The following is an 18024-nucleotide window of genomic DNA, read 5'->3' on the forward strand; positions in this document are numbered from 1 at the left end:
TTGCAGGACACAGGAAACAAAAATACAGGGTGCCCAGATACATGTGAATTTTTTTTTTTTGCCAGTCCTGGGGCTTGAACTCAGGGCCTGAGCACTGTCCCTGGCTTCTTTTTGCTCAAGGCTAGCACTCTACCACTTGAGCCACAGCACCACTTCTGGCCATTTTCTATCTATGTGGTGCGGAGGAAACGAACCCAGGGCTTCATGCGTGCTAGGTAAGCACTCTACCACTAGGCCACCTTCCCAGCCCCAATGTGAATTTTGTACAGACAATGAATCAGCATACATATGTGCCAAGTATTGCAGTGCAACCCTCGTTTAGGAAGGAGGGGAGGTGCTTGGGTGGGGACATTTTGCAGGGCAGAGTGGTTCTCTGGGATTGTATGTGTGACCTCAGCCAGTCTGGGGCCTTGGAAGGGGCCAAGCCTGCCCCTCCCCTACCAATCCGCAGCTTCCCACGCAGATAGGCTGAGGCAGAAAAGGCTGGAAACGACACTGAGCCCGTGGTGGAAAGGGGGAGGCAATTGGGAGGAGCTCCTTATCCCCATCACTGGCCTCTCCCTGTATCTTCCCAAATTTTCCAGGGTGTCTCCTTGTACTCATGACTGCACTCAGTCCATGGCAGGATTCTTTGCTTGAGGAAGGGGTGTCCTGCCTTGACCATGGCCTTGTAGGAACGGCTGGGCACAAGCTCAGGGCCCACAGCCGGTATCAGATCTGCTGCCCCCACAGGCCCACCCTAGAGGAAGCGCCTGTCTCTCTCATCGTAGGAGAAGGGATCCCCGGGGAAAGGCTGGGGTGGGGGCTGGTTGTAGACACCCTGCAGGAAGATCCAGGCTGTGCCCACCACCATGACGGGTGTCACCACAAACAGGCAGAGGCGGTCCATGGTGCGGGCCACTTGGTTCCAGCTATCCTTCTCCTGGAAGTGGGGGGAGACACGGTTGGGGTGAGGGAAGCCCTCAGGCTGCAGACCCACAACCTCAAGCCAAGGTCAGCAATGGGGGCAGAGGCCTGGCCTCGTGTGTCTCGTGGGGGACCACTCCCCTCGTGTGTGTGTGGGGGGGTGTCCCCGACCTGTGGCCACCTCACCTCATTGTAATTGTTCTGGTCCCGCATGTGGCTGACGATGAAGTTGGCTCCATCCACGGCCGGCTTCAGCTCGTTGAAGAGTTCCTGCTGGGCCTGCTCAGAACTGGCTGGAGGCCGGCCTAGGGGCACAGGCCACAAGGGAAGGGCTGAGGCTCCCCGCCGCCCTCGCCCCCGAGACGGAACTCACCCCAAGGCCACCGAGGAACCCACGTGCGGTGGTGAGACGCCGGGCGAGCCCATGCCGCTCCGACTGCTTCTCGAACATGAGGTCACTGCGGGACTTGAGGGAGAAGTACTCCTCGGCCTTGGAGATGTAGCCCAGGCTGCTGCTCCTCCGGATCAGGGCCCTGGCACCGGGGCTTTCCTCCGCTGGCCGGGACATGCGCAGAAGCTCGGGCAGGGTCTCCAGGAAGAGCTTTGGCAGCCAAGGGGACAGGAGAAAGGCCATTTTACAATGTGTGGGGTGGCCTTTGCACATCCGAACGTGCGTCACTCGGTCGCTGGCGGCCACACACTGCTCCCGGGGCTCATCTGTCTCCAAGCCCCTGCGATGGAGGCTCAGGTTGCTTCCAGACTTCCCTCGTTACTCACAGCCCAGGGCAAGGTTATGCACTGCGAAAGCAAGGCCAGCCCCGTGAGCACTGTCCCTGGCTTCTTCTTGCTCAAGGCTAGCACTCTGCCACTTGAGCCACAGCGCCACTTCTGGCCATTTTCTGTATATGTGGTGCTGGGGAATTGAACCCAGGGCCTCATGTATACGGGGCAAGCACTCTTGCCACTAGGCCATATCCCCAGCTCCCACTTCTGGCTTTTTCTATATATGTGGTGCTGGGGAATTGAACTCAGGGCTTCATGCATAGGAGGCAAGCACTATTGCCACTAGGCCATATTCCCACCCCATAATTTTTTTTTTTTTTGAAAGGTTTTGCAGTGCAGATAATGGAAAGCCAAACCTCATGCTAGGGAAACGTGGTACCATGGAGCCACACCCAGCCCTTTTCTTTCCTTGTCTTTGACAGGGAACAAATACTGACTGAATCTTACAGTTGCATCTCTTGCCTAGGTCCAAGGTAGCTGGGTTCCCTCCCTGAGCCTCCCCCCCCCCCCACACCTTCCCAATTGCTAGCAAAAGGACTGTTTTGCCAGTCCTTGAACGTTGGGCGAGTGCTCTGCGCCTGGCCTCGCTCCGGCCCCGGGTGCTGGGTGCTCCTGCACGGCCCGCCATACCCAGCGCCCTCACCCGGTCCACTTCCCCCGCAGCTTTGGCTTTTGCTCACCTTCTTTTTTTTTTTTTTTTTTTGGCCAGTCCTGGGCCTTGGACTCAGGGCCTGAGCACTGTCCCTGGCTTCTTCCCGCTCAAGGCTAGCACTCTGCCACTTGAGCCACAGCGCCGCTTCTGGCCGTTTTCTGTATATGTGGTGCTGGGGAATCGAACCTAGGGCCTCGTGTATCCGAGGCAGGCACTCTTGCCACTAGGCTATATCCCCAGCCCTTTGCTCACCTTCTTGACCCCATCGGACAGCACGTGGGTGCTGGGTGTTCGGAAGTGGATGTTGAGCACGACGACACAGATCACCACGACCATGGTGACCAGCACCATGCCGAAGAGCAGGAACCTGTGGGCACAAGCTCAGCCTGGTGTCCAGAAACTGGGGGGGGGAGGGGGAGGCGGGGCCCGAAATGGGCGGGGCCACTCTCACTTGCAAACCCTAGGAGCCTGATGGGGGCGGGGCCTGTGGAGGCGGGGCCACGCTCACTTGCTGATAGTCTCTGTGGGGGTGTGGCCTGGGTGGGGGCGGGGCCACGCTCACCTGCTGATAGTCTCTGTGGGGGGTGTGGCCTGGGTGGGGGCGGGGCCACGCTCACTTGCTGATAGTCTCTGTGGGGGCGTGGCCTGGGTGGGGGCGGGGCCACGCTCACTTGCCAACCCGAGGGTCCCGTGGGGGTGGGGCAGGGCCTGGGTGGGGGCAGGGCCACGCTCACTTGCTGATAGTCTATGTGGGGGCGTGGCCTGGGTGGAGGCGGGGCCACGCTCACTTGCTGATAGTCTCTGTGGGGGCGTGGCCTGGGTGGGGGCGGGGCCACGCTCACTTGCTGATAGTCTCTGTGGGGGCGTGGCCTGGGTGGGGGGCGGGGCCACGCTCACTTGCCAACCCGAGGGTCCCGTGGGGTGGGACGGGGCCTGGGTGAGGGCGGAGCACGTGTGGGTGGGGCCACGCTCACTTGTTGATCCAAGGGGCATGTAGGGGCGGGGCCTGGATGGGGCGTGGCCTCGGTGGGGGCAGGGCCATCCGCACTTGCTAATCGGAGGGTCCTTGAAGGGAGGGGCCTGTGAGGGGCGGGTCCCTGTGGGGCGGGGCCCATGGGGGCGGGGCCACGCTCACTTGCCAATCAGCGGGATGGCCATGGACGTGGCGGGCAGCCGCTTGGAGATGAGCAGCAGGAAGACGGACTGGGCCAGGAGCACGGAGATGGCCACCGAGGTCTTCTCGCCGCCTGGGGAGTCAGATCTAGCTGAAACCTGGGACCCGGAGCACACAGGAGCCCCCTGGGCCACCCTGGCTCCCAGGGCCACACTGTGTGCTGATCCGTGCCGTGGTGTCGTGGGCTACAGGGATGGAGGACCCGCGTCTCCCGTAGCCTGGCTGTGTAGCTGGTGATCTGTGTTAGCACTGCCCCCACCTTAGGTCCTCGGCCACTCCCACCAGCCCCCAGCCTCACCCAGGCCTGGACTCCTCCCTGCCCTCCCCGCGCCTCCCCTCAAGCCCCAAAGTCACAAGCGACCTCCTGGATAAGGTGCAGCCGCCGTGTTGCTCCCTCTCCCGTGGGAGACGTGGCCCCACTCGTACACCTCCTGATAAACCTTCTTCTCCTGTCTGTGCCCCTCCTGCCAGCTTCCTGGGGAGAGCCCTTATCCACACTCATTGGGGTCACCTGTGGGTGGCCCCCCCACCAGGTGCCAAGCCCACAGTCCCTCCGCGGGGAGCATGGCAGGCAGGGCCAGGCAGAGAGCTCACAGTCGCCAGGCAGGTAGAAGACCAGGTTGATCATGAAGGAGATGAGCACGCAGGGGACCAGGATGTTGATGATGTAGAAGAGAGGCTTGCGGCGGATGATGAGGTAGAAGGTGACATCCTGGCGGCTGGTGCTGTCCAGCGGGGCGCTGGGGTCCACATTGACCCGGGCTGGCCGGTGCACTATCTCCCACTCCCCGTTCTCTGAGGATGGCACAGCTTAGGATCAGCCCAGGCCTGGGGGGATGAACAGGCTGGAGCCCCTTCTAAGCCCCCATAAGAGGTGGAGCTGGGCCGAGGGCACAGTGGGAAGCCCAAGGAGGCTCAAGTGGCAGAGTGCTAGCCTTGAGCACAAAGAAGCCAGGGACAGTGCTCAGGCCCTGAGTCCAAGGCCCAGGACTGGCAAAGACAAAAACAAAACAAAAATAGCCAGGGAGAGACGGGGCTGAAGGCATGGCTGAGTGAGTTTAAAACCCCAGTAGCTCCAAAAAAACAAAACAAACAGAAGGCCAACGGACATGACTTGCAGGGAGTCCGAGCCGGTGGGAGTTCTGTGCTCCCCCCCACCTCCATGACATCCCCACCTTGAAACCAGCTGGATGGGGAGGGGGGGGTCTCCTCTAATGGACAGGGGGAGCAGTGGGCCCCGTAGCTCTGAATACAGACACAGAGGGTAGCATATACCCATCCAGGACATACAGCCCCCAGGAGTCTCAAGGCACAGCAAAAACCAACCCCTTAGCCTGTGTTATCCATCTCATGCTCAGACTTCCGGCACAGCCTGGAGAGTTTCAGGGCTGGATGTGGTGGGAACCGGCTGTGGGTAGGGGGTGCGCTGCACCTGGGATGTGGTGGGAACCGGCTGTGGGTAGGGGGTGCGCTGGCCCTGGCCTCCTGTCAGGTCCGCCTTCGGGGAGGGGGTCTTTTTGTGTCGGCGTGTTTCTCTGAACGTGAGATGTGTCTGCTCGTCTGCCTCTGTCTGTGTGTCTGTCTGCACCGTAGCTTTGTGGTGGGGGGGACAGGTCAGTGGGCATCCTGTGGGCAGCCTGTGCCTGCCCTCCCCCCCCCCAAGCACCTGTGAAGCCCTCGGGGTCGATGATGATCCACTCCACAGGGTATGCACGGTTGTCCTCCAACTCCTGCTTCAGATTCAGTGTGATCTCCTTGGCCGTGTACTTGAGTGAACTGGGGAGGGCAGTGGGCAGGGGTGACCTTTGGCCCCTGGCTGGGGCCACCGAGGGGAAGGACCCGGAAGAAAGGAGGGCCCGTATCAAAGATGGAGAGGGGAACAAAACTCTGACCAGGACCCTTCTGAGGAGCACTTCATCCGCTCCTGTCATCCTGGAAGATGCTGGGGAGGGGGGGGGGGGCTCGGGGGGGGGCGGGAGGAGGAGGGGCACACCTGAACTTGAGGGAGCAGTTCTGCCAGTCAAAGGGGAAGTAGGTGACGGAGATGGGGCAGGAGGAGCTGAAGATGGCGGGTGGCAGCCAGTACACGTAGCCCGAGTCGTAGACCAGCACGTTGCACCAGTAGGAGATCTGGAAGGAGCCGTCATTGCTGGGGACAGGGACAAGGATCAGTGGGGGAGCACGGGCCACCACGGCGGGGCTGGGGGAGGCAGCGGAGGAAGAGCAGGAGGACGAGCTTAGGGCTACAGGAAGTCAGGAGGGGCTTGGCGGGGGTGGGGGGTGGGGTGGGGTGGGGGGAGGGGGTGGGACTCCACTCAACTTGTTTTCCAGCACAATCTCCGGGAGCCACACCATGTCAGGGGGCAGGCGCAAGACGCTGATGTTCCCAAATTCATTGACGTCCCACTGTAGCCGGCTGTCCGTCCAGCCCTGGAAGCCCCAAAGACACGTGGGCAGTGGCTTCTGCCACTGTCCCTCTACCCTACCGGCCCCCGGGGAGCCGCAGCAGGGGCGAGCCCGGGGTGCCGGGCCCTGGGCGGGGACTTCTTACGTGCTCCATCCACACGTTGACGGTGAGGGTCTCCTCGACTTCTTTCTGTAATCAGACAAGAGGGCTCCCTCAAAAGCCTGTGCCCTTCTCCACTGGGCACCTAATCCCGCCACCGCCGGTGCCAGGAGACCCATGGCGATGGGCGAGCCAGTCCTTGCCCTGAGCACCACCCCTGGGGAGTGTGGGAGCACGGGGTCCCTCAAGTGCGGCAGCCCAGACCCGGGGGTGCCCTGGGTGTCTGAGGCCTGAGGGCTGGCTCCGCAGGGCACACAGAAACTCACCAGGGAGATGAGGTTGGAGAGGGTGAGGGCCAGTGTCACGTCCACGCTGTCCTCCTTGCGGGCCACGGGCCGGAGCTCCTTGTTGTAGCCCTTCTCCTGGAACAGGTACCGGATCAGCCGCTCCTCCTCGTTCAGTGCCCAGCCGCCTGCGGGAATGAGGTGTGGGGACCCTGGCGGTCAGGCTCGCGGGTGGGAACGGGGAATGGGACCTGATCCTGGGAAGGGGCCTTGCAGTGGGGGCCCTTGGTGAGCATGGAGGGGTGCCCAGGGAGCAAGTGACAGCCACCCTTACCACACACAAGCAGGGAGGCCAGCAGGCCCAGCGTCACCACAGGGCCCTCCATCCTGACCCTCTGGCTCGGGGCTTGTGTCTGCCTCTTCCTGCCTGCAGGCTGTGGAATGAGAAAGGGGGGAGGGGGAGAGGGGACAGGTGCAGGCTGGGGGGAGGGGGAAGCTAGGGAAAGAAGCAGCCGGAAATGCAATCTGACACCTCCAAACAGGTGATGGGGGGGGGGGGAGGACTGGCTAGCCGGGGGCCCGGAGCCCAAGGACAGGAGGCCGAGATCCCAGGCTGAGCTAGCAGGAAGCCAGTGGTGGTAGAGACGCCCAGAGCAGGGCAGCCAGCAGCTGCCATTCGGAAGGCAGAGGATATGTTAGGACAGAGGCCTCGCAGCCTCTACCCAGCTTCTTGGCGACATCAGCCAGCTGCTTCCGGAGACTGAGCCCTGCTTGTCCTCCTCCAACCGAATGTCCAGCCCCTGGTCCCACCCCAAGAAAGTTCCAGTGTGTGAATTATAAATAACATTTATTGAAGCAGCCTTGACTTTGATCATACAACTGGGAAGACATGTGGGGCCAAGGGCGGCCATCCTACCCTCACAAACCTGGCCAACTGGACCCCCCTTAGCCCCGGAGAGCTGTGACTCCTCCTCCTGGCGGCCTGGCTGAGAGAGCCGGAGGGCTACCTCGATGGTGCTCCCAAGGATGATCGGAAGGCCTGCAGGGCCTGCACAAGCAGCCGGGGGAGGCTGCGAGCCAGTGTGGCCGGCTCCAGTCCCACCAGACCCGGGAAGACCACGTGCCGGTCCCCCAAGCCTGCCCGCACCCAGGCTCGGAAGAGTCCAGTCAGGGTCTTGGAGCCCAGATCTGCCAGCACCTGCAGAAGACCCAGAAACCCAGTCCTGAGTGAGAATGCTGAGCTCAGCTTGTCCTCCTGGGGCCTCTAGAAACTCTCATAGATCTCGATCCAGGCCTGTTTCCCCACTATCCTGCTAATTCCCACTCACCTCTCCTCTTTTTTTTTTTTTTTTTTTTGGTGCCAGTCCTGGGGCTTGAACCCAGGGCCGGGATACAGTCCCTAAGCTGTTGTTGTTTTTTGCTCACGGCTAGTGCTCTACCACTTGAACGACAGCTCTACTTCTGGCTTGTTAGTAGTTAATTGGAGCGAAGAGTTACATGGATTGTCCTGTCCCGGCTGGCTTCAAACTTCCATCCCCAGATCTGAGCCTCCCGAGTAGCTAGGATGACACCAGACTTGGGCCAAGGAAGGCATTCCCCACCCACTTCCTTGAGGCCCCCTTCCCCATCTGCCAGAGCTGGGCCTCCTGTCTCTTCTCTGCCCCCCCACCCCCATGGAGCCAGATCATCTTGGACAGGCCACTGGGAGGCCGAGAGATGTACCTCGTGGAAGTTCATGGCCAAGTGTTCCGTGGGGACCTGCAGGATCCAGGCATGGAGCCTCTGAAGGGCAGCCAGCTTCTGTTGCAGAGCCTTCACGCCAGGGCAGTCTGCAGGAAGAAGGGCAGCCCCGAATAAGAGAGAGAACTGTGAGCTGGGGATGCACCTCACAGGCCAGCCATCTTCTGCATGTTACCGATGGGGAAACTGAGGCTTAGAAGGGTGAAGGAGAACTCGAAGCCACGAGTCGGGTCCCCTGATGGGTCATCTGGGATCCGGCCCTGGGCGGCTCCCCTCCGGAAGGCCGGCAGAGGGCGGCCTTACCCTTTGTGTCCCCGCGCTGCTCGGGGCTCTGCTTCGGTGAGGTGTCTCGGGCAGCCCGCCGTCCTGGAGAGACGCTGGGTTAGGGACGCGTCCCCCCCCCCCACCCGCCTCCCCGCAGGCGCAGGGGTGGCCCGGGGGCTTGGGAGGGGCTGGAGGGCGCGGGGTACCTGAGTGCGAGGGCCCCGGAGGTTCCCGGAGCGCCCGAGCAGGGCGAGCGGGGGCCGGGGCCCGACGCCGCAGCCCCGGGCGCGGGCCGAGCAGGTCCTGGGCGCCCCGCAGCAGGCCCAGCAGCGTGTGCGCCAGCGACCGCAGCTCTGCGGGGCGGGAAGAGGGCGTGAGCGCCCGCGGGCGGCGAGGGCTGCGCCCCCCCCCCACCCCGCCCCCGGAGGGCTCCCCGGCGCGCGCGCGTGGGGGGGGGAAACTGACCGCAACGGCCCCGGCGCTGCAGGCACTGCTGGTGCGCGAGGCGCGCACAGGCGCGGTCGGCGGCGCGCGGGCACCGGCGGGCGTAGAAGGCGCAGAGCCCCGGGGGGGCGGCGGCGTCCGCGGGCGGCTCCGCGGGCGCGGCCCAGGCCAGGAGCTCCCTGCAGCTGGGCTCGCGGGTGGCGGCGGCGGCGGCTGCGGGCGGGCGGGCGGGCGGGACGGCGGCGCCCGGCTCACTGGTGGGGTCCTTCGCCCCTCGCCCCCCCACCCCACCCCCCGCCACCACGCGAGGGGCACGCGGGGCGCCGGGCACTCACCGCTCATTTGCTCCCGGAGCCAGTCTTGGAACACGGCCACGCGGGTGTAGACCCCGGGCTTGCCCGGCTCCCCACAGCCATCCCCCCAAGAAGTGACTCCGAAGAGGACCTCCCTGGGGTGGGGGCCAGGCTGGGCACAGGTGAGAGGGCCTCCAGAGTCCCCCTAGGGCGGGAGAGGGGGCTCGGTCGCACCTGGGTAGCAGCCAGGACAGGCGCAGCCGGACCCAGGAAGAGGGGGTGCGCCCCACAACGCCCCCCCACACCAGTCTGCCTGACCCAGGAAGGGGTCCTGCCGAGGGGGGCAGCCCTTCCTGCACCCCCCACCAGTCTGAGCTCATACCTGGCAGGAGTCCACGCCTCCGGCGAGGTAGCCGGCGCACAGCATGGTGTTGGGGCGCAGGCCAGGCCCCAGGGCCCTCTTGCAGGTGTCCTCGCTAAGCAGGGGGACCCGGGCCTCCCTCAGCGCCTCAGCCTCCGGCCCATCTACAGAAAAGGATATCCATGGGAAGGGAGCAGGGGTGGAGGGCAGGAGGCAGCGGTTTTGGGGGGGGGGAGCCCCCCCCAGGGTCTCCAAATCCCTGCGCCTTGGTAAGGCCCGCGGCGTTGTGCCACCCGACTTGCTACCCTCAGCTTCCTCCCAGAGCCGTCACCCCTCGGCTCACCTTCAAAGAGGGCCCCCCAGCCCGCGATGGTGCACGGGGTGCCGGCGGGGGGCTCGCGGGGCCCCCGGGGCAGGCACACGGGGCGCGCCGGGCCCGCGGGGCTCACCGGCGTCCACAGCTGGACCAAGGCCAGGTCATTGTGGAAGGTCTGCGGGTCAAACTGGGGACGCGGTCCAAGGTCAAGGGTGGGGCGCTGTGCCCAGCCCTTAGGGGGTGTGGGCGGACCCCCGGGGCCTGTCCCCCTCACCTTGGGATGGGGCAGGATGCGGTTCACGGGCACCTCCTCCGCCTGCTCCCCACGGGGCCCCTCGGCCAGAGCCACGGTCCACAGGAGCTCATTGGAGGCGCTGCAGGGGTGGTGGTGGGGTGGGCAGGAGGAGGGACGGGGGCGCAGTGAGCCCCGCCCAGCAGAGCTGTCCTGGGGCCCAGGAGGGCGAAGGGCACTGGGGTCCGGGGTCCTGGGGTGCGCGCCCTGGCCTCTGAGAGCTCGGGCCCCACCAGGGGGCAGCAGAGAGCCGCTCTCCCGACCGCCCTGGGCCTGGGCGGGACCTGACTTTGGGGGACCAGGGCTGGGCCGGTGCGGGAAGGTGGGGGGGGGGGGGACGACCTACCCCACGAAGCAGTGGGCAGCCGTGAGCACCCAGGACGCCGCCACCAGGACGCCGCCGCACAGAGGCTGCCGGCCCAGCCGCAGGCGCACCAGCCAGGGCCAGGCCCCGGGCGGCGCGGCGCTGCCCCCCACGATGCGGCCCTGAGCCCGGGTCACGTTGGCAGCAGCTGGGCGTCTCTCCCCGCACGGCCCTGGGACGGCAGGAGCGGGGCGGTGAGGGAGGGACGCGTCCAGCCGGCCTCACCCGGGGCCCGCCCGCCTCCCAGCCCCCTCCCCTCCAGCCTGGGTGTATTTATTGTGCGAGCACCAGGGCTTGAACTCAGGGCTTGGGCAATGGCTGAGCTATTTTGCTCAGGGCTATTGCTCTACTACTTGAGCCACAGTTCCACTTCTAGCTCCTTCCTTTCTCCTTCCTTCCTTTCCCTTCCTTTCCCTCCCTCCCTTCCTTCCTTCCCTTTCGGCTCTTATCTTTCTTTCTTTCTCCCTCTATCTCTTTCTCCTTCTGCTTTCCTCCTTCCTTCCTCCTTCCTTCCTTCCTTCCCTTCCTTCCTTCCTTCTTCCTTCCCTTTCGGCTCTTATCTTTCTTTCTCCCTCTATCTCTTTCTCCTTCTGCTTTCCTCCTTCCTTCCTTCTTCCTTCCTTCCTTCCTTCCTTCTTCCTTCCTTCCTTCCCTTCCTTCCTTCCTTCCTTCCTTCCTTCCCTTTCCTCTCTCTTTCTCCCTTTATCTTTTTCTCTCCCTCTCTCTCTTTCTCCTTCCTTCCATCCACCCTTCCTTCCTTTCCTCTCTCTCTTTATTTTTTCTTTCTCCCTCTCCCTTCCTTCCCTCCTTCCTTCCCTTTCCGCTCTTTCTTTCTCCCTCTGTCTCTTTCTCCTTCCTGCCTTCCTGCTTCCTTTTTCCTTCCTTCCTTCCTTTCCTTTCCTCTCTCCCTCCCTCCCTCCCTCCCTCCCTCCCTCCCTTCCTTCCTTCCTTTCTTTTTCCAGTTAACTGGAGATAAGAGTCTCACTGACTTTTCAGCCTGCGCTGGCTTTGAACTGTGATGCTCAGGTCTCAGCCTCCTGAGTCGCCAGGATTACAGGGGGGAGCCAGTGGCGTGATCCCCAGGGGCCTGGCCCTCTCCAGCCTTTTAACCTCACCTGACTCGGATGAGTCCTGAAGGAAGGAGGCCAGGTGCCTCAGATGTCCAGGTCCTGCTGAGAAAAAGCCCTGTGACTCCTTTAGCCCGTCTTCCACCCTAGCTGGGCCTGAGCCCCTTCCTTCCCCAGCAACTCCCCCCCTACCCCCGTCCCAACACACAGGCTCCATTTGCACAGCCACGGGCCTCCGGTTCACCACACCGTCTTTCTGTCTTTGCACACTCTGCCCAAGCCCAGCGTGCGTGTCCACCCAGAGAGACCTCCACCAGTAGTGTCTGGGTTGTACTCCACCCCGCCTATGCCCCCAACGCTCCCAAGATGGCTGCCGAGGGAGAGGGGACTGGATCTGGATAGGGAGTACAAGTGCACAGGAGGTACGTGTGGCATCGTTGGCACAACCTTGGCACTCATGCAGCTTGTGCTGGATCTTCGTCGCCAAACTCATCACGGCCCATTGGGCGCTCCTCTGGGCGGCCTGGAGAACCTGTGTCCCCTGCGCCGACAGAACTGTGGGAACACAGGACGCAGAGTCATTCTTGGTTGTAGGGAAGAGTCTCGATCTAGTCCTCTGCCTTAGCCCTCAAGCCTTGCTTTGGGGGGGGGGCCACAGGGAAGCAGGGTGAGCTCCCTGAGCACCTGGGAGGTGGGAAGCTAAGGACAGGGTGCAGTACCCCAGGGCTCCCCCCGAGACCCAACTATCAGAGCCGTTGTTCACAGAGTTCTCAGCCCAATCTCTGAAAAGCACTTTTTACTTCGGAGCTCCGGAGGGGCCAGGCTCCGGGGGCTCACGCCCGTCATCCTAGCTCCTCAGGAGGCGGAGATGTGAGGATTGCAGCTAGAAAACAGCCTGGGCAGGAAACCCTGTGAGACTCTATTTCCCATTCAACACCAATAAGCCAGAAGTAAGTGGAGCCGTGGCTCAAATGGTAGAGCTCCAAATTTGAGTGAGAAAGCTAAGAGACAGCACCCAGGTCCTAAGTTCAAGCCCCAGTCCTGGCACCAAAAAAGAAGAAAAAGAAGCTTCAGAGGAAAAACCCGATTCCAGCCAGAGCTATTCCAGACCTCGGATCGGCTGACACAGGGACGGTGGCTGAGGTGCGCTGCCCACCTGTGGCCCCAGGTGGCCAAGGCCTGCTGCCTGGGCCTGGCCTCCCTGCTCTCTCTGGAGCCATCTCTAAGCGCCCCTTGGCAGTGCCTGGCGGCTCTGCTTCCAGTGCCAGCCCGCCTGCGGCTCTGCCGTTCCTTTGTCTCCGTTGCTAGTCCCAGCAAGTGAGCCGGAGGGTCCCCAGGTGCTTACAAGCGAGGGCGTCCAGTTCATCTTCCTCGATGCCCTCCCTCCTCAGCTGTCCCCAGGGGCCAGCCTGGCTCACCTTGCAGGGTGCTGGGGGGCAGGCGCGTGTACAGTGGGTGCCCGTGGGCAGTCCTGGGGTCTGGACTGGGCAGCAGGAGCAGCAGCAGCACAGCCGGGAGCATGGTGAGGGGGGTTCTCTTCCGTCCTGGGGCTCACTTCCCCAAACGTACTCTTTAGCAGCCACCTCCCGTGTCTCTTGGGCCCCACGCATGGAATTGTTTTCCACTCGTAGCAAAGATCACCCACTCGCCAGGGCCCGCGCTCACCTGGCCTGGCTGTCACCTCCCCGGAGCCCTCCGGGGACGGAGCTGTGGGGGCTATATAGAGGACAGAATGGGGGGTGCGCGGGAGGGAGGGCAGCCAGGACTGGCAGCGGGAATGAGGTAGTGGGCTCGACCCTCACCTTTGAAGTCTCATCATCCCGGCTCTGAGCCCCCCTTCTGTCAAAGGAGCCCTTGTTTCTGCGGGTCCATCAAAGGGGCTGAGACAGGGAAGAAGAGCTGACGGTTGGGCCAGGGGCCAGGCAGAGGGGGGCTGCAGGGCAGGGGCTGGGAGGAGGGAACCCCATCTGCTTCTGCCCCCTAGGGAGCTGACAGCCACGATGGGGGCAGACACTCTTAGGGGGAGATGGGCAAGGGGGTGTTTTTTTTGGGGGGGGGGTCCTGCATAGCCCCACCCCCCTGGGGAAGCCACTAACATCCCAGCCCCTCTGTCCCTAATTGCTTGGCAGCACCCTTCCCCACTGCGGCCATTTCTAAAGATGATCAAAGCATCCTAATTAGCGCCGTAATTGCCGCGCTGGAGGTAGTGGGAAGAGGCAAAGGCAGGCGGCTGTGGAGTGGCCCGGGAGGAAGGCGGGAGATGAAAGGCTTCCCAGTGGCCCAGTTTGGGGAGGACGGGCCCTAGAAGCTTCTGGGGCTCTCCCAGACCCCTTCCCTGCCCGCCCAGCCTGCCCCAGCATTGTTTTCACTCACTGCGGCAGTGATCTGGCAGGAAGGGGTCCCTTTGGAAGAGCCACAAATGGCAGCTCTACTGGGCTGGCGTTACCCACTTGGGACAGGGGGTGCCATTGGCCCTGCAGAAAGCCCCAGGGCCAGAAAAATGCCCTGGTCCCCAATTCATGCCGGGGAGACTGGGGCCGGTGCAGGAGTGTTTGATCTGCTGATCTACAGAGGCCCTGTGGAGGAACAATCACCCAGCACGATGTGGTACTCACCAGCTCCGCTCCCCCCTCCCTGCCATGCTCCCCTGCTCCCCTTCTCAGCTCCCACACTTGCCAGTCCAGAAATGTGGGGAACACTGGGCCTGGACCACTGGGAGAATTTGATTCATCGCAGTACCTATCTTGCAAGGGTTCTTCTTTTGCCTCTGCCTCTTCCCCTCCCTCCTCTTCCTCTTCTTCCTCCTCTCCCTCTTCTTTTTCTCTTCTTCCTCCTCCTCCTCCTTTTTGTGCTGGTACTGGGGCTTGAATTCAGGGTCCCCTGCTCTTGCATGGCTTTCCGCCCCACCCCCCCACCTCAAGTTGGGTGCTCTTCCACTTGAGCCACAGCTCCAAGCGTCTCATGATTTTCCTGCCCTGGCTGGCTTTTGAGGCAGGATTTTAGCCTCGTGAGTAGCTAGGATTACAGGCATGAGCCACGAGCCCCTGGCCACACAGCGTTTTCTTCCGCCGACCCTCAGATTCCTGGGCAGGAAAGTCTGAACTCAGCGCTGCCCGCATTTGCCCCTTGGGCTCCTGAGCTCCTCAGACGCCTTCCAAAGGCATGCAGCCGGGACACCTGGCTCTCCTCTGCCACAGCCACTCGGGGTGGGAGGCCTGGAGACCGCCACCTGCTCCTTCCACCCAACTCTGGGCAAGAACCCAGCCACAGCCAAAGAGAGACGAGTGTCCTTGAAGTCTGCAATTCCGCTCTGCCCTGGGCCCCCTGCTCTCTGGCTCCTCTACCCGCCCCCTGTTCCCAGGGCCTTGTCACCAGCCCCCTGTCCTCTCCACCCCCAAGTCTGGCTCAGTCTCCTTCACTCCCTGAGCTCGTCTCTCGAGAACCACATGTGAATCCATGGCTTGTGACCTCATTCTGTTATTGTTACTTGTGCGTGCGTGTGTGGTGTGGCTTCTTCCACTGGGATATGATGGGAAGATACTTCTGGTCACTGTCCTTTGCAGGTTCTCAAGACCTGGTGCACGTGCGCACCTGCACACACACACACACACACACACACACACACACACACACACACACACACGGAATGGGAGGGCAACTCACCCAACAACAACTCCCTGGCACTGCCTTTAGAGACAGCGTCAGGGCAGTGGCCCCTGCTGTCATGGTCCCGGCTGACCATAGCGACCTCCGGCTGGGCACAGAAGTAGCCATGAGCTGGCATCTGGTGTACCCAAGTGCAGGGGAGGTTGATGTCAGAGCCATCGTGAGAAGAGAGGCCACTCAGCCATGATTCAGAGCTCAGGCCCGGGGTTCCAATCGCACCCCTGGGTGAGCTTAGGTGAATCACTTCCTGTCATGAGCTGTGTGACAGCAAGTCACGTCCCCTCATAAAGGTATTCTGGAGGTCTAACCCCCAGTACGACAGAACGCACCCTTAGCTGGCCATAATGGTGCTACCTATGTAAGCACATAGCTTTTTTTGTTCAAGGCTGGCATCCTACTACTTGAGCCACGGCTCCACTTCTGGGTTTTCGTGGTCAGTTGGAGATAAGCATCTCACAAATTTTCCTGGCCAGGGTTGGCTTTGAACTACAGTTCTCAGCTCTCAGCCTGTTAAGTAGCTAGGATTCCAGGAGTGAAGCCACTTGACGCCACCAAAGGCTACTGCTGAATCTTGTGAGGAAGAGAATGTGAATCATTTTCTAGTTGGACCTGTTTCCTTTCCTTTCCTTCTCTCTCTCTCTCTCCTCCTCCCTTGCTTTCTTTCTTCCCCTTCCTCTCCACCCTCCTCCTGCCCTTTGTCTTTTCTTTTCTTGGTAGGAATCCTTCTTCATCAAATGTACCTCTCCTTTCTCAAGCTGGTTGTCAGCTGTGTTTCTTTGAGATGTGACCGACAATTTAACACCTTCAGTTTCTGTTGTATTTACACTTACCTTTCCTCCTCTAGGATCGCTGTTCCTCTCCTCCTCTTCTTCCTTTCCCGCTTCTTTATTCTCCTCCTTTCCCCCCTCCTCCTTCTTATGACTGTACTAGGGTTTGAACTCAAGGTTTTGTGCTTGCGAGGCAGGCACCCTACCACCGGAGCCACAATTCCAGCCCTTGTCTTTTTGTTAACCTTGAATAATAATTCTAAAAGGAAACAGCCCTTCTCTGTGAAGAGGGAGCCATGTGACTCCCTTCAGATTGCTTTTATTCTTTTTTTGGCTGATATGTGTGTGTGTGTGTGTGTGTGTGTGTGTGTGTGTGTGTGTGTGCCAGTCCTGGGGCTTGAACTCAGGGCCTGGGTGCTGTTGTTGAGCTTTTTCGCTCAGGGCTAGTGTGCTACTGCTTGAGCCATAGCTCCACTTTTGTGCGTGTGTTGTTGTTGGTGGTCATGGAGCTTGAACTTGGAGTCTGGGCGCTGTCCCTGAGTTGTTTTGCTCAAGGCTGGCACTCTACCACTTTAAGTCACAGCCCCACTTCCAGTTTGCTGGTGGCTAACTGGAGATTAGAACCTCACAGATTTTCCTTCCCGGGCTGACTTCGACCTGTGATCCTCAGATCTCAGCCTCCTGAGTTTCTAGAATGACAGGCGTGAGCCACCATTACCCAGCTCCACCTCTGGCTTTTTGCTAGCTAATTGGAGATATGAGTTTCATGGACTTTCCTGTCTGGTCTGGCTTTGAACCTTCATCCTCAGATCTCAGCCTTATAGGTAGCTAGGATTACAACAACCGTGAGCCACCAGTGCCCAACCTCGGATTACTCCTATTATTTTTGAAATTAAAATTAGATTTGATAAGTGATATTAAAATCTTCAGTAGGATTCCTATTTGCCGCAACATTTCTATCAGTTCAGTCCACCTCCCTTCTCTCTGTTTCAGTGTCAAACCCGACTCCTGGAAATGATGGTTGTTCGTTAATAATGGCTTAATTTCTGAAATTGAGATTTGTTTTTATGTTGTGCTGCTTTTTTTTCTTTCTTCTTTGTGCTTCCCTGAATCGCTGATCTTTTCAAAGCAGCAGGTAGCATTTATGAAAATACGCGACATCAAGAGCATTTTAACAATTGCAGGCGCCGAGTGAAAACCTTATTACCTTATTAACGATGCTGAGCATTATCAATGCAGCATTTTACCCCCAAATATTTATTAATGTCAAATGCTGATGGAAAGCAGGCAGTGTCACCAAGTTCGATGTATTACAACATGTTAAACCTGCGCAAGAATTGTTTAAGGCCAGTTGCTAAAATCAGAAATGAAAGTCAACCTAGGGCTGCCTGCACTAAACCCCCATCCCTCCCCCCCCCAGCCCGGTTCCTGCCTGGCCTCCCCCCCCCTCTCCACCTGGCTATGCGAGGACCTGGGGCCTGGCAGGGCCTTCACACCAGGGACAAAGCAGGCAAAGCAGATGAGCCCTGGAGGGAAGTCAGAGCCACTCCCCCCCCACAACCGCTCCAGGTTGTACAAAGCTTTTCAAAGTCTCAGCGTCCTGTACCCCAGGACGAGCTTGACCACCCCCTCCCCCACCCCAGGATTCCTGAGGCCACGAATCTTCCTGGTGCTGGTTCTGAGCTGCTCTGTTCCTGCGCATCTGCCAGCCAGGGGGGTAAGAGGAGCTGCACTTATAGAGGTGGCCCCTCCACCGGGCTGCGCCCACCCTCCAGCGGGGCACACCCCGCCCCCTCCTCAGCCCCCTCCACCGGGCTGCGCCCACCCTCCAGCGGGGCACGGCCCATCCCACCCCCTCTCAGCGCTCCAGCCTTTCTGGCAGGGCGCGGGGGGTGGGGGGGGGTGGGGGGGGGAGGCAGTCCGGCCGAGGCTGGAGGCCAGGCCTAGGCTGAGGGCTCAGGGCGAGCACACAAAGCCAATAAATCCCCCGAGGCAATTAGAGCAGTGAGTGAGGCAGAACAGGGCTCTTTGGGTGCTGCAGCCCACCCCTCCCTGCACACAGGCGTGCACACGCACGCGCGCGCACACACACACACACACAGAGCCCATTTGCAGGGTAATGGCTTTGCCGCAGCAGCAGCAGGA

At 61.1% G+C, this 18024-nt stretch overlaps 2 protein-coding genes across 2 annotated transcripts; both read right to left on the reverse strand.

Annotated features, from left to right (window-relative positions):
* Nucleotides 1–190: 190 nt before the first annotated feature.
* On the reverse strand, nucleotides 191–6884 carry Chrnd (cholinergic receptor nicotinic delta subunit). The gene is made up of 12 exons (XM_048344522.1): nucleotides 6640–6884; nucleotides 6348–6493; nucleotides 6067–6111; nucleotides 5836–5945; nucleotides 5509–5664; nucleotides 5182–5291; nucleotides 4110–4310; nucleotides 3477–3588; nucleotides 2594–2708; nucleotides 1303–1507; nucleotides 1093–1211; nucleotides 191–922 (listed from the first exon to the last, which is right to left on the reverse strand). Exons 1-12 carry the CDS (start codon nucleotides 6689–6691, stop codon nucleotides 740–742), a joined length of 1554 nt encoding a protein of 517 aa, XP_048200479.1. The 5' UTR covers nucleotides 6692–6884; the 3' UTR covers nucleotides 191–739.
* A 355-nt stretch (nucleotides 6885–7239) lies between these two features.
* Prss56 (serine protease 56) lies at nucleotides 7240–13070 on the reverse strand. The gene is made up of 13 exons (XM_048344337.1): nucleotides 12865–13070; nucleotides 11873–12001; nucleotides 11495–11548; nucleotides 10362–10551; nucleotides 9998–10097; nucleotides 9751–9910; nucleotides 9429–9571; nucleotides 9089–9251; nucleotides 8775–8966; nucleotides 8516–8662; nucleotides 8349–8411; nucleotides 8028–8134; nucleotides 7240–7503 (listed from the first exon to the last, which is right to left on the reverse strand). Exons 1-13 carry the CDS (start codon nucleotides 12965–12967, stop codon nucleotides 7309–7311), a joined length of 1746 nt encoding a protein of 581 aa, XP_048200294.1. The 5' UTR covers nucleotides 12968–13070; the 3' UTR covers nucleotides 7240–7308.
* Nucleotides 13071–18024: the final 4954 nt, after the last annotated feature.

Source organism: Perognathus longimembris, chromosome 4 (genome assembly GCF_023159225.1).
Source record: "Perognathus longimembris pacificus isolate PPM17 chromosome 4, ASM2315922v1, whole genome shotgun sequence".
Lineage (NCBI taxonomy): Eukaryota > Metazoa > Chordata > Mammalia > Rodentia > Heteromyidae > Perognathus > Perognathus longimembris.